Source organism: Vulpes vulpes, chromosome 15, assembly GCF_048418805.1.
Source record: "Vulpes vulpes isolate BD-2025 chromosome 15, VulVul3, whole genome shotgun sequence".
Classification (NCBI taxonomy): domain Eukaryota; kingdom Metazoa; phylum Chordata; class Mammalia; order Carnivora; family Canidae; genus Vulpes; species Vulpes vulpes.
Window position 1 is genome coordinate 50,945,289 of NC_132794.1, and position 15,720 is coordinate 50,961,008.

At 35.9% G+C, this 15,720-nt stretch overlaps 1 protein-coding gene and 1 pseudogene across 12 annotated transcripts in view; one reads left to right on the forward strand and one right to left on the reverse strand.

The window, feature by feature from the left end:
- Positions 1–15,720, forward strand: part of CTDSPL2 (CTD small phosphatase like 2) — an 88,426-nt gene that overhangs the window by 23,281 nt on the left and 49,425 nt on the right. For all 12 annotated transcript variants that reach the window (XM_025998627.2, XM_025998628.2, XM_025998630.2 and 9 more), the window contains one exon: positions 5,756–5,965. In XM_025998627.2, coding sequence (XP_025854412.1) covers positions 5,780–5,965 — 186 coding nt within the window. In that variant the 5' untranslated portion in view covers positions 5,756–5,779. The remainder of the gene's footprint in view (positions 1–5,755; positions 5,966–15,720) is intronic.
- On the reverse strand, positions 2,359–3,067 carry LOC112919870 (protein JTB pseudogene; annotated as a pseudogene).

Genomic DNA, 15,720 nt, shown 5'->3' on the forward strand with positions numbered 1-15,720 from the left:
CAGGATCACACCCCAGGCTGCAGGCGGCGCCAAACTGCTGTGCCACCGGGGCTGCCCCCCCTTTAGGGTTTTATTAAGTATTCTCTACACCCAAAGTGGGCCTCAATCTCTCAACCTAGAGATCAAGAATTGCATGCCAGCCAGGCTCCCCTGAGAAGTTTTTGTTTTTGTTTTTAAGATTTTATTTATTTATTCATGAGAGACAGAGAGAAAGGCACAGGCAGAGGGAGAAGCAGGCTCCCTGCAGGGAGCCTGACGTGGGACTCATCCCAGGTCTCCAGGATCATGCCCTGGGCCAAAGGCGGCGCTAAACCCCTGAGCCACCCAGGCTGCCCTCCTCTGAGAAGTTTCTAAAGAAATTATGACTACTTATTCAACTTTACTTATGAGTGTTTTGAATTATTTTTCTTGAGCCCATTTTACTTATGTCTTTATAGAAATTGATCCATCTCATCTAAGTTACTGGATTTGTTGGTGTACAGTTGTTCGTAGTATTCCATTAAAATGATTTTTATTTCTGTAGTTTGGTATTAATGACCCACCTTTCACTCCTGACTTTAGTAGGTTGAGTTTTTTTCTTGGCTAGTCTAATTTAAGGTGTGTCAATTATGTTGATCTTTTCAAAGAAAAAACTTTTGGCCTCATTAAGGTTTTTTTTCTGTCTTTTTAAATCATCCATTTGACTAATTTCTGTTTTATTTTTTATTTCCTTCTGCTTGCTTTAGATTTAGTTTGCTTTTCTCTTTATAGTTTCTTATGAAAAGTTTTGTTATTGAGTTGAGGTCTTTTTCTAATATAAGCATTTACGTAAATTGCCTTCTAAGCACTGTTTGGGGAGCATCTCATAAGTCTTGGTGTGTTTTGATTTTGTTTTGTTTCATCCTGAAGTATTTTCTAATTCTCGTGATTTCTTTTTTGACACGGTGCTTACGTATTTAGGAGTTTGTTGTTTAATTGCTGCATGATTGTTAATTTTTCAAGTTTCTTTCCTTGTGATTTCTAATTTCATTCCAGTGTGGTTGGAAACTGGATACTTGTATGATTTCAGTCCTTTTCAGTTTATTGAGACTTGTTTTGTGTCCTAAAATGTAGTCTATCCTGGACAATGTTCTGTATTCTGTTGTTGTTGAATGGAATGTTCCATGTGTGTCTCTTAGGTCTAGAGAATTGTTCATGTCTTTGATTTCTTTATTGATCTTTTGTCTAGTTCTATTCATTATTGAAAGTGAGGTATTGAAATATCTACCTATTGTGGAATTGTCCATTTTTCACTTTTGTTTGGCAGTTTTTACTTCTTGTATTTTGAGACTCTGGTGTGAGGTGCATATATGTTTATAATTTCCCTCTAAATGCTGCTTATTACATCCCACAAATTTTGATATGCTGCTGTTTTTTTTTGTTGTTGTTGTTTTTGTCCAAAATATTTTGTATTTCCCTTGTGGTTTTCTTTTTCTTTTCTTTCTTTTCTTCTTTTACTAACGATTTTATTAATAAATATATTTTGCATTTTTCAAATATTTGGTACTTTTTAAGATTCTTTGTTTTTGATTTTATAATTGTGGTCAGAGAATATATTCTTTAAAATTTTCTTTATATTTATTTAGACTTGTTTTACATTTCTGCATGTGGTGTGTCTTGGTAAGTATTTCATGAAAAATTGAAAAGTATATGTTTTCTTCATCTCTTGTGTGAGTAGTTTGTTTTTAAAGTTCATGAGGGCTTAACTGCTCCAGCCTTTTTAACTGCCTTTTTTTTTTTTTAACACACTTGCAATTTTATTTTTTCTTTGGCGTTAGAGTTGAGGGGAAACAGAGGTTTGGCTGAGAAATAAACTTCTTTGCTGAAATTACATACTGAAAATTTTAAATAAGTAGTAGAAGATGGAGAAGATAGGTAGTTGGTAAACTGGGACCTAAAGTTGCTATCTTACTTCTGCCACCATGACTTCCTGTTATAGACCAAATTATAATAGGGAAGGGAGCTATTCTTTATTTTGCTTGTTAAAGTCTAGGTAAGACATGGAGGGGGAAGTGCCCTTGCAAGTTCCCAAGAATGAGAGGCACAAGTCCATTTATTCTACTGTCTCTATCTGAGGTACAATCCCTAAAACTACTATGAAAGAGTAGAAGGTAGTTATATGGACTCAATTTGCTCCCAGACTTTTCCCAAAGCTTAGCTTAGCTTTGTTTTGCTCTGCTCTTCTCTTCTCATGCTTTGCCTTGCCTTTTTAAGATTTTATTTACCTATTTGAGAGAGAGAGAGAACATGAGCAGTGGGGAGGGGCAGAGGGAGAAGCAGACTCCCTGCTGAGCAGGGAGCCTCTGCTGGGCCACACCCCAGGACCCTGGGAATATAGCCCTAGCTGAAGGTAGGCGCCCAATGGACTGAGCTACCCAGGAGCCTCTCCAGAGCTTTTCTATCCTCCTGTCATTGATGAACAAGGCAAGGGAAGACCAAGGCCATACCCACGATGGCACCTTCAGGTTCCCAGAATAAGTGTTGTTCTATCAGAGCTGAGCGGCAGCTTTTGAATTCATTCCTCTTAGATGAGCTGCATATGACTTTCTCCCCATACCCTGTGGAAACACACTTTGGTGGGTTTAGCCTGAAAATTAGAACATGGAGCATATTCTTCCGCAGCAGCCAGCACAGCAAATTTGAGGTGCTCACCAATAGCTCTGCCCACACAAGAGCCTCTGCTTGGGAGAGCTTTAAGATGAAAGCACAGGGCAACCAGCAGAGGTGGCTGCCCTGGGGGAGGCCATGCTTCCCTGTGCCCATAGGCAGTGAGTGCTTAGTGTTGTACCTTTCTGGACACAGGGACCTACTTGATTGGCCTCATGCCTCCGACAGCCCTCTGGCAGGTTCCAGGTCAGGGCTGCAAAATGCTAGAATTGCCTATCGGGGCACAGGCTTTATTGGCATGTCCTCATGGCCATGGGGAGAAAAGCCAAAACACATTTGTTGGGTGGGGCTGTGAGCTTACTTGCTCACACCTGCATGGCCCTCCAGAACGGCATATGGTCTGGCACTGCGTCACCTCTGGGGGCCCTCCTTGTCCAGCCATCTTGCCCCGTGGAGCCCTTTTAGGCATATCAAGTACACCTTTTACAATTCACTGTTGGGATGGACAAAAACCTACTTTTCAAGTCCTTCTTTAAATGCTCTTGTCTTTTTTCCAGTAAATGCCTGCTGGTTATTTTTAACTCAAAGGACCTTTCTCCTAAGCTTTCCCAGGACTATCTTCATTGTTTTCATGGGGAATGATCTAGTATTTTATATGTACATTATGATATGTATCCTTATCTGGCAGACTTTTTGATTCTCGTGGGCATAGGTTATAATTTTTATCCTTAATGTTCTAGTAGCAGGTGACCAAGAAGTATTTAAGTTTTAAACAACCAAACTTGCTGAGACTGGATTTACCTATATGTGTGTGTGTGTGTGTATGTGTGTGTGTATACACTTTTAGTCTTTTAAGACCTACTTTATATCAATGTATTATTTCATAAGATTTTATCATTTCCATTTAATGATTTTGGGTTTAAGATAGATTGGTTCTTGGGTATTTAAAAAAATTTTAAAAAGTATTACAGCAATTGGTTAAAAACAGTTTTGAGAAATTCCCTCCTGCATTTTCTATATGAGCATTTTCCTTTTCTAAGGAGTGCTGTGTTCGGTAACTAAGGCATTAAGTCAACATTTATGCACTCTAAATAGGGTTTTAAAGTAAATAATACATACCTTGAATGATAAAAACACCTTTGAAGTTAACATGGACTGTGTAGGAGAAAAGACAGTATTTTTTTTTTTATTTTGGGATAGCAACTTAAAACTGAACACTATTTGCTGACAGGAAAAAAATAGTTGTTTGTGAAGATATTTAGGGACTCCTCTGGTGAATCCTTTGAGTTTGGGGTTTTTGTTAGAGTAGATTTTGTATACATAACTTTCTAAAAGTTTCTAACTTTTTTTCTGCGACTGTTATATTGAATTCGTAAAGACACAATGTCTTAAGCTTCTTAATTGGTCGGTGAAGACTCTAACTTTTGCCAGGAATTTCTGCATCTTTAGGAGTTTAGAATGCTTAAATGGGGTTAGACATTTCTGTGAATGCCTTCACTGTTGTTAGTAGCATTATTGTTCTTTGCACTTTAGACTTTTCTAATTCCTTTTTCATTTTGAGGCTCAGGATGGTAAATGAATGTATTCTTTATACAGGTGAGAAAACAAGTGACTATAGTTTAGCTATGATTGAAATAGATTAGAATTCACTTTTCTTAATTCTTAGTTTGGTAGTTTTTATATTCTGTTTCAGATTCTAATTTAGGGTATGTAATATTTGTGTCTTGATACAGTTTTGTCAGCCATTAATTTTCTCATCGAGAAAGTAAGAGTTCCAAGTGGATTGTCTCATATTTTCTTTCTAGTGTGAATTCAAATTTTAAAGTATCATTATGGGGGCGCCTGGGTGCTTAGTTGGTTAAGCATCTGCCTTCAGCTTAGGTCATGATTGGGGTCTTGAGATCGAGCCCCACTTTGGGCTTCTTGCTCAGCAGGAGTCTGCTTCTCCCCACCTGCTGGTGCTCTCTCTTGCTCTCTCTCCCACTTTCTCAAAGAAATAAATAAATACAATCTTTTTTTTTTTAAAAAAAGTAAAGTACCATTATGTGTGGTAAGATCAAATGATCCTATAAATTGAATGATCCAGGGGTGCCTGATTGGCTCAGTTGGTTAAGTGTTTGCCTTCAACACAGGTCATGACCCCCAGGGTCCTGGGATCAAGTTCCACATCAGGCTCCCCACTCAGCGGAGAATCTGCTTTTCCCTCTGCTCCTCTCATACTCTCTCTCAAATTAAGTAAAATATTTTTTAAAATATTAAATGATCGAACTGCTCTTCTTACACTTGTATGATTGTTGATCATTAGAATCATGCTCATGTAATTCATTCATTCATTGAGGATTTTTGCACTACATTGTGAGCTCCAGAAGTCAAAAACCTTCCATATGTTGTTTATTCTTTGCTAGGTACTTAACCTAGCCCAGTGTCTTGAATATGTTAAGTGCTTAATAATTATTTGTTGAATGATTAAATGAATGATAATGTCAGCATGAGTGGTGGCAGCATAGTGCTGTGGAAAGAGTATGCATATTTATGTATGTATGAATGAGAGAGAAAATCTTAAGCAGGTGCCATGCCTGGCACAGAGGCCAACACAGGACTTGATTTCACAACCCTGATATCATGACCTGAGTCAGAACCAAGAGATGGATGCTGAGGTGCCTGGGTGCCTGTAAAGCATCTGCCTTTGGCTCAGGTCATGATCTCTAGGTCCTGGGATTGAACCCGGAGTCATGCTTCCTGCTCCTAGGGAGTCTGCTTCTTTGTCTCTGCCTCTGTCTCACCCACTGCTCATTCCCTCTCTCTCTCTCTCTCTCTCTCTAATAAAATCTTTATAAAAAAGAGAAAAGTGTTGAATGCTTAACCTTTGATACTGAGCCACCCAGGCACCCTGATGTTACTCCCATTTTTATTAGATCATAGGGTATAATATTTTAGAAAATGTTGGAAAGGGTATAATATTTTAGAAGTTGTTGGGAAGGTAAAAGTTCAAAGCAATTTTCCACTTAAAAATGTTGGTTTCTTACTTTAATCCCTAGAGACTTGGAGCAAGAGATTTTTCTTACGTAAGCTGGCATGTTTGGGTATGCTAGGTTTAATTGTAATAACCTTTGTTATTTTTCTCTTACAGTTTTATATGTGGCACTCATAAAAGATGAGGCTGAGAACACGGAAGGCTTCTCAGCAATCAAATCAAATTCAAACACAACGCACTGCTAGAGCAAAGAGGAAATATTCAGAGGTTGATGATAGCCTGCCTTCAGGAGGAGAAAAAACACCGAAAAATGAAACCGGCTTGTTGTCTTCAATTAAAAAATTCATTAAAGGAAGCACACCCAAGGTAATGGTTTTACCTTGTACTTACATCATTAAAATTAAAGTATAGATTGTTTTATTTAAGCATGCAGAGATGAGAAATGTAATATTGCTAGTAGATTAAAGAAATGTCTACATTTTGTTACTTTAAGAGTAATAACATGAAAAACATTTTATGGCCATTCAGGAAAGCATTATTTATTCTATTTAACTGATCCATTTAGCCTTCTTTTTTTTTTTTTCTTTTTAGCATAGTATTAGGAAAAATAAAATTTTTCTTTATTTTATGTGAGTTTCTTTTACTTCCATTTTTTTCATATCAAAGAAAATTTAAATTTTCTTGTTAATATTTTTAATACAGTGTCTAATTAGGGAAATAAATTCTCTGAATTCTAACACGTGTATGATGACAATAATATTACTTTATTAAAGAGGAAAAGTTATTAAAGACAAAATGATCACATGCTCCACATTCATACTTTGGACCAACTTGATCTGAGGAAACTCACATACCCCTCTGAATCTCAAGAAAACAATAGTAAGATGGGACTAGTTCTAACTACTTTTTTGTTCATAGTTTTTACATTAGATGGCAAACAGAAAAAGGAGTTTGAGAAATTTTAATATACTCTATAAATAGTGTTGTGGGATCCCTGGGTGGCGCAGCGGTTTAGCGCCTGCCTTTGGCCCAGGGCACGATCCTGGAGACTCGGGATCGAATCCCACGTCGGGCTCCCGGTGCATGGAGCCTGCTTCTCCCTCTGCCTGTGTCTCTCTCTCTCTCTAACTATCATAAATTAAAAATAAATAAATAAAAATAAAAAAATATATACTCTATAAATAGTGTTATTATATAATGTAGACATTAATGAAAAATACAAGATTTTGGTTAAAAAAAGAAAGAAACTTGATAGATAGGTTTTTCCTCTGTCTTTTGACTTCTGTTTATATTCTTTTGATCTGGGCATTTTTCTCTTAATTTGGCACCATAGCATAGCATATCATGCTTTTTTATCCCTTAGTAGTAAGATCTATCTTTGTTGGTTAGCAAAATTTTTGCCCATGTCAACTACACATTCAGGGTTTTCCTACAGAAAATTTTAAGTTTCTTTGTATAAATTTCAAAATCTTGCAATTTTCATTAATATCTACTTAAAGGTTTAAATAAGATAGGGTCAGTAAAAACCTGTTTGCAAGCTGACCTTTTATTCACGAATTTTGAGGGGCAAGAATTTTCCTCCAGCTACAAATTCATTTAATTGTACTGTTAATCATCTAGATTTTTTTACTGTATTCTATAAGGTTATTATGAAAATTAGTATTGGAATGTCTTGCTAAGATCAAGGTATACTATTTGTTGTTTTTCTCCTCCCAGGCTACTAACCCTGTTAGAAGTTAAATGATTAGCTTGTCATGTATTATTCCTTTTGAGCTTATACTGTCTTCTAATTGTTGTTTTTTTTATCCCATTGTCATTAAATCATCTCTTTGATAATATATTCTAAAGTTTTATTGAGAATCTGTACAATCTTTCTTATGTTCAGTATCTTAAGTATAGGTTGTTTATTTCAGAATTTGGGTAGGAGTTGGCAAGTAATGTTTATTGAGTATATTTGTTAGGTGCTTTATATTTAGTAGTTCCTTAACTACTATCTTTTGATATTTTATAGAAAGAAACATTTAGGCCTAATGAATATAGATAACTTGTACAATGTCCGTAACAACAATAATTGTAATAGATGTCCAGGATAAAAACGAACAATAAAGAACAAATAGAACAGTAATTACTATCACTTATTAAACAGTATGTGTCATACACTGTTCTCGGTGTTTTAAGTGTAATAACTTCTGTAAGCCATATGAACCATATAAAGTAGGTGCTATCATCTTTATATTACAATCTCTATATTACACTTAAGGAAACTAAGGCACAGGAAGGTTAAAGAACTTGTCTAGGGTTACTTAGCTTTAAGTGGCAACACTGGAATTGAAACCCAAAAGTTTCAGAGCCTGCACTTTTAACCCACTGTGCAGTACTGCCTCTACAATAAGTGATAATGCTGAGAGTTAAACCCAGGTACAGGGATCCCTGGGTGGCGCAGTGGTTTAGCGCCTGCCTTTGGCCCAGGGCGCGATCCTGGAGACCCGGGATCGAATCCCACGTCGGGCTCCCGGTGCATGGAGCCTGCTTCTCCCTCTGCCTGTGTCTCTGTCTCTCTCTCTCTCTCACTGTGTGCCTATCATAAATAAATAAAAATTAAAATAAAATAAAATAAAATAAACCCAGGTACATTTGACTCTGATACCTGTGCTCTTTTTCCTATACCATTCTGTCTCAAGTAGCTAGATAATGTCTTAATAGCATCACTTATCTTGTGTAAGCATTGAAAATTTTTCTTGATTAAAGCAAATAAGAGTACAATCTTTTATACTTTGTCATTTATATTTATATTCTATCATCATTTTAAAGCCTTCTAAAGCTTATTTTTTTTATAGGAAGTTTCCCCCCTAGTATTTTTTTGCATCTATCTTCATCTTCTGTCTTTAGTCTAACTGGATGGTAAACTACATTTCTTATCTCCACAAGTGTCCTTTTTAAAACCAAGTCTGATAGACAACTCCCTGTGCTGCCTTTTTTGTTTCTTTGGTACCTTTCCCTCTTTGTGTCTACTTTTGGACTTTTCAAGTTATGTGGCTAGAATTGAACTTTTTAGACAAGCCTTCTTGCTTTCTCTTTTGAGCTGTAGTCCTTTCTAAGGTATCTGACATTGCTTTCATGCCTGTTTCAGGAATCTTTTTGAAATGGTCTCATATCACCCTCCTTTTTTGCTCTACTGTTAATATTATGATTTCTAGGATTAGTGTCTGTTGGTACTTGCCATTTTACCATCACTGACCCATTTTTATATTTTTATATTGTTAACAAGTTCTAGTCTGTATTCTGGTCTTAATTTTGTATAAATTAGCCATGAGAATATTTAGGTAAACCAAACATAGGTGGTTAATTTATGAATATAAGTGTGTATATTAGTTTGCTAGGACTGCCACAAGAAAATACCAGAGATTGAATGCTTAAACAATAAATGTTTTTACAGTCCAGAAGCTAGAATTCCAAATTTAGAGTGACAGCAAGTAGATTTCTTCTGAGGCCTTTCTTGATTTGATGGCTTCTTTCTTGCTGTGTCCTCTCATAGTTGCCCATCAGTCCTTTGTGTTATCTGTGTTGTAATCTCTTCTTGTAAGGACACCACTCATAATTGGATTAGGGCCTACCTTAATGAACCGATTTTAACTTAATTATTACTTAAAAGCTGACTTTGTAAATATGGTTATATTCCATGGTTTAGGGCTTCAACATATGAATTTAGGGATAGGGAAGGGGACACAAATTCAGCCCATAACAGGGTAAATGAAATCTCTGTTCTCTTTCAAATACAGGTTTTGTGATTCAAACATTTATCACTTCTCTGATTTCGGAATTATGAAATTGTCAGTAAGAGCACTTAGGAATTATTGACATGCATTCTTTCTGCATTTAGCAAAATGAGATTTTTTTTTAAAGATTTATTTATTTATTAGCAAGAGAGATCAACTGGGGGGGGACAGAGGGAGAGGAGGAGAGAAAATCTAGCAGACCTCAATGGAGGGCTTGATCTCATAACCCCAAGGTCATGACCTAAGCTGAGACCAAGAGTCAGACACTTAACTGACTACACCACTCAGGGGCCCCAGCATAATGAGATTTCTGATATATATTTGAAGTGAAGGCCTCACAGCTAAAATATATTTATTTTATATCAGAAATCTCTCTACTCCTTTCCAAATAGATGGTTACTGAAGTTTTCCTGTAATAAAATGATCTTTCCTCTCTTCTTATCTAAATACTGTTATGCTCTTGTTAAGGGTCACCAATTTGTATATGGTTATAATTCTAATGAAATAATCAAATCCTTACCTGCTACATTAAATCAGTGTTTTAAGATCTTTTAAGTATAACCCTCAGAAAGAAATCTATCTTTTACTACATTCATACATGGGCAACAGAACTCACCCTTAATATATTTGATGTGCTCTGATTTTTCTTTTCTGTTTCTTTTTATTTATTTGTTTGTTTGTTTATTTAAAAGATTTTATTTATTTATTCGTGAGAAACACAGAGAGGAGAGAGATGCAGAGACACAGGCAGAGGGAGAAGCAGGCTTCATGCAGGGAGCCTGACGTGGTACTCGATCCATGGTCTCCAGGATCACGCCCTGGGCTAAAGGCAGCGCTAAACCACTGAGCTACCCGGGCTGCCCTTTTATTCTCCTTTTAAAGGTTATTTTAATACTTTAATTTCTTGATTCAGTGGTGGGTTGTACCCCTTGTTTTAAAAACATGTTTAGATGAAAACTTTGTTTTCTAAACTTTGTACTACTACCAAGCTTCATGGTTTTCTTTGGAACGTTCTTCCTTCTTACAAAAGTTAACATAAGCCAGTCTCTCTAGATGTCTTCTTTAATGACTAGATTAAAAAGTACTCTACCATTTATTATGGAATGAAAAAAATTAAAAGTTCAGATTGGATGGTTATATATACATAATCATAGCATATACCAGATAACTAAAATTTTACTTATTTTTTCCTGATCTGTAGGCCTTTTACCTCTATTTCTTTACTTATTGCTTTGGTTAGGGCCTCTAGTACAAAGTTCTGAGAATTAGTGAGAGGAAATACCTTTTCTTGTTGCTGATTTTAGAGGAAAATAGTTTGTTTACCGTTAGATATGATGTTAACTAAGTGTTATTCTTAGTTATCCTTTACTCATTTGAGGAAGTGATTATTTTAGTTCACTAAAATTCTTATGTTGAGTTTTGTCGAAGATTTTTTCTCCACCTATTGAGATGGTCTTCAGATTTTCTTTTATTCTTTTAATGTGGAGTAGTGCAGAAATATTTTTAATGGAAAACCAAACTTGTATTGCTGGATTTGATTTATTGTGTGTATGGGTTTTTTTTTTTAAGGGATTTTTACACATCTGTGTTCATGAGAGTTTTGGTCCATAGTTGCCTTGATTTTAATATTTCCAGATTTTGGGATCAAGATTATGCTTGGGCCATAAAGCAAGTGAAGAATTGTTCCCTCTGCTTCTTATTTCTGGAAAGAACTTATATTGGCTTAGAATTATTTTATCTTTACATAAGTAGTAGAATTCTTTGTGAGAGCTTTTATTGTAAATTTGATTTTTGTAATATATATGAGGCTGTTTAGCTTTTCTATTTTTTTTTTTATTGTGCAAAAATTTAGATTTATAGCCAGCTGGACTCAGTTTAGATGATCCCAATTTTGCTGGCAACATCCAAAGCATCATAGTCAGGAGCCAGTCGAACATATGCTTTCTTCTCTCCATCAGTCCTGATCAAGGTGTTGACCTTGGCCACATCAATGTCATAGAGCTTCTTCACAACCTGTTTGATTTGGTGCTTATTGGCCTTGACATCCACAATGAACACAAGTGTGTTGTTGTCTTCTATTTTCTTCATGGCTGTCTCAGTAGTCAGGGGGAACTTGATGATGGCATAGTGACCAAGCTTGTTTTTCCTGGTGGTGCTCTTTCGAGGATATTTGAGCTGCCTTCAGAGATGCAGGGTCTTGGGTTGTCGGAATGTAGGTGACATACGGATCTTCTTTTTATGTGTGATTGTGCATGCCTTTTGGCACCTCTTTCTTAGCTTTCAAAGCCTTTGCTTTGGCTTCGGCTTTGGGAGGGGCAGGGGCTTCCTTCGCCTTTGGAGCCATCTTCATGAAAGGGCACTTTTCTATTTCTTATTTCAGTTTTGGTCATACGTGTTTTTCAAAAAATTAGTTCATTGATCCAAGTTGTTGAATTACTTGGTATAAAGTTTTGTGATATTTACATAAATATCAATGTCTGCTGTATCTATAATGATGTACCTCTTTTCATTCCTGATATGGATAATTTATGATTTATCTTTGTTTTGATGTATTACTAGAGCTTTTTTAGCTTCATTACTCTTTCAAAGAATCAGCGTCTATCTTTGTTAATTTTCTCTTTCCATTTTCTATTTAATTGATTTCTACTTGTTTTTAATATTATACTTTCTGTCTGATTTAATTTTACTTTTTTAGTTTCTAGAAGTGGGAGCTTAGATAAGGAATCAGTAAACATTTTCTGTAACTATTTTAGATAAACAATATTTTAGACTTTGTGGAATATATTGTATTACAGCTACTACTCACCTCTTCAGATAATACATAAATGACCGACCATGACTTTGGACACTGATCTGAATTTCATATAATTTTCTTTTTTTATTTTTAAATATTTTATTCACTTATTCATGAGAGACACACAGAGAGAGGCAGAGACACAGGCAGAGAGAGAAGCAGGCTCCATGCAGGGAGCCCGATGTGATACTCGATCCTGGGACTCCAGAATCATGCCCTGGGCCAAAGGCAGGCACTCAACCACTGAGGCGTCCCTCATATAATTTTCTGTGTCATCAAATAACGTTATTCTTTTGATCCTCCCCAACCCTTCCTACATCCCCATTTACAAATATAAAAATAAAAAACATTCCTGGAGTACCTGGCTGGCTCAGTCAGTAGAGCGTGTGATTCTTGGTCTTGGGTCATGAGTTTGAGCCCTTTATTGGGTGTAGAGCTTACTTAAAAAAAGTTTTGTTTTGAAAACAAAAACAAAAAACCCATTCCTAGCTTGCTGGCCATCAAAAACAGCTTGTTGGACTTGGCTTCTGGATTGTAGTTTTCCAGCCCCTTGTTTACTTAGATCGTCGATATTACACTCCCCTCCAATATAATTTTTAAAGCTGTGAATTTCAAAGTATTATTTTCCCACACATTCTGATTGTATATATTTTTAAGTTTTTATTTTAATTTCAGTTAATATACAGTGTTATATTAGTTTTAAGTGTACAGTACAGTGACTCAGCAATTCCATACATACATTACCTGGTACTCATCTGATTATATTTTTATTACCTTTTTTGTGGGTGTGTATGATTTATTCTCTGACCCATGGACTATTTAGAAATGTGTTGTTTAACTTCCAGATATTTGGGCAATTTTTAGATGTCTTTTAATTGTTGATTTCTAATTTAATATCATTGTGATTTATGAATATACTGTGTATGATTTCATTTCTTTGATTTTTTTTAATACTTTCTAGCATGTAGTCTATGTTGGTGAGTGTCCCATGTGTATTTGAAAAAAATGTGTGTATTCCAGAATTATTTAGTGCAGTATTCTGTAACAATTAGATCTAGTTGGTTGATAATATTTCAGTCTTCTGTATCTTAAACTTGTTTTATTTTTTTTATTATTTTTATTTTTTTTTAATTTTTATTTATTTATGATAGTCACAGAGAGAGAGAGAGAGAGGCAGAGACACAGGCAGAGGGAGAAGCAGGCTCCATGCACCGGGAGCCCGATGTGGGATTCGATCCCGGGTCTCCAGGATCGCGCCCTGGGCCAAAGGCAGGCGCCAAACCGCTGCGCCACCCAGGGATCCCCCTTAAACTTGTTTTATTAGTTACTATGAGAGGCATGTTAAAATCTCCAACTGTTACTATGAATTTGTCTACTTTGCCTTTCATTTCTACCAGTTTTTTTCTTCATGTGTTTGAAGTTCTCTTGTTAGGTGTATACACGTTTTTGATGAGTATAAATTGTTCTTGTTACCACTGTGAAATGTCTCTCATCTCTAGTAATATTTGCTGTAAGATTTTCTTTGCCTAGGGACGCCTGGATGGCTCAGCAGTTAGGCTCGGCTTTCGGCTTGGGGCATGATCCTGAAGTTCAGAGATCGAGTCCCACATCGGGCTCCTTGAGAGGAGCCTACTTCTCCCTCTGCTTGTCTTTGCCTCTCTCTCTCTCTGTCTCTCATGAATAAATTTTAAAAATCTTAAAAAGATTTACTTTGCCTAATATTAATATAGCTACATAATTTTCCCAGCATTTGCATGATACGGTTCTTTCCCTCCCATGAATAAATATACTCTGTGTATTTATATTTAAATTGACATGTTCAGTTAGGTTTAAAGTGAATATTAATATGGTTGAGTTTATTAATCTTATTCTGTATCTATCACATTTATTCTTTATTTTTCTGTTTTTCTTATCCTGCCTTCGTTTTCACAGACTAGTTATCTGTTAGAATTTCTTCTATTTCTTATATTGACTTGAAAAATTAACTTTATGGAGGGACTCATGGGTGCCTCAGTGGTTAAGCATCTGCCTTCAGTTCGGGGCATGATCCCAGAGTTCCGGGATTGAGTCCCACATCAGGCTCCCTGTTTCTCCTTCTGCCTATGTCTCTGCCTTCTCTCTGTGTGTCTCATGAATAAATGGATAAGATCTTAAAAAAAAAAAAAAAAAAACTTTATGGAGTTACAGTTATACACAAAATACCTATTTAAGATATATAGTCACAAATTCTTAACATATTTATACACTAATGACCAAAAAGTACCTTTACAGTCTTTGCAGACAATTTCACAGCATCACCCTAGGCAACCATCAATCTACTTTTGTTATAGATCACATAGAATTTTTCTAGAGTTTCATATTCATATGACTGTAATCATTCAGCATCTCTTGTATCTTTCACTCAGCATAAAAGTTTTGGGCTTACTTGTATTACTGCATGGATTCATTACTTTTATTCACCCCTCCACCTAGAATTCTATTGTATGAGTGTACTGCATAACATAATTTGTTTATCCATTTACAGTTTTTGGTTTTGGTTTTTTATGAATAAAGTTACTATGAATATTTGTGTTGAGTCCATGTGTGGACCTATATTTAAGTTAAAATTGGGTAAATAAGATTGGTACTGCTGGGTCCTATAATAAATGCATGTTTATTTTTTTGTGGTAGCTTTATTGAGACATATAATTAGCATGCCATAAAACTCACCCATGTAAGGTATAATAAATTCAGGAGCTTTTAGTATATGCACAGAGTTCTACAACTGATACCATAATCAATTTTATACCATTTATGTCATCTTCAGTGGCTGTCACCCGTCAAGTCTCCTTTCTTTGAGCAACCAGTAGTTGACTTTCTGTCCATATAGATTTGCCTAGTCTAGACATTTCATATAAATGGAATTCTACACTATATAGTGTTCTATGTCTGGCTTCTTTCACTTAGCATATTTTCAGTGTGCATTTGTGTTACAGAATATATCATTTCACCATTCTTATTGTGAAGTAATATTCCATTGTATGGATATACTCCCATTTTATCAGTTGATGGACATTTGGGTTGTTTCCACATTTTGGCTTTATGAAAATGACTGCTATGAACATTCACATACAAGGTTTTTTGTGGAAATCTTTTTTTCTTTTTAAAAGATTTTATTTGAGAGCAAGATCACAAGCAGCGGGGGAAGGGCTTGAGGGAGAAGCAGACTCCTCGCTGAGCAGGGAGCCCAGTGTCAGACTTGATCCCGGGAGACCCTGGGATCATGACCTGAGCCGAAGACAGACATTGAACCAACTGAGCCACCCAGGCACCCTGTGGAAACCTATTACAGGATAATACGATAATTCTGTGTTTAACTTTTAAGGAATTGTAGGTTATTTTCCAAAATGTCTGTACTATATTACAGTTCCACCAACAAAGTTGAGGGTTCCAGTTTCTCCACATCCTCAACAACACTTGTTTATTGTCTTACTAGTTTTAGCCATCTTGGTGAATGTGAAATGGTTTCTTATTGTGATTCTGATAATACATTTTCTATCTATCTATCTATC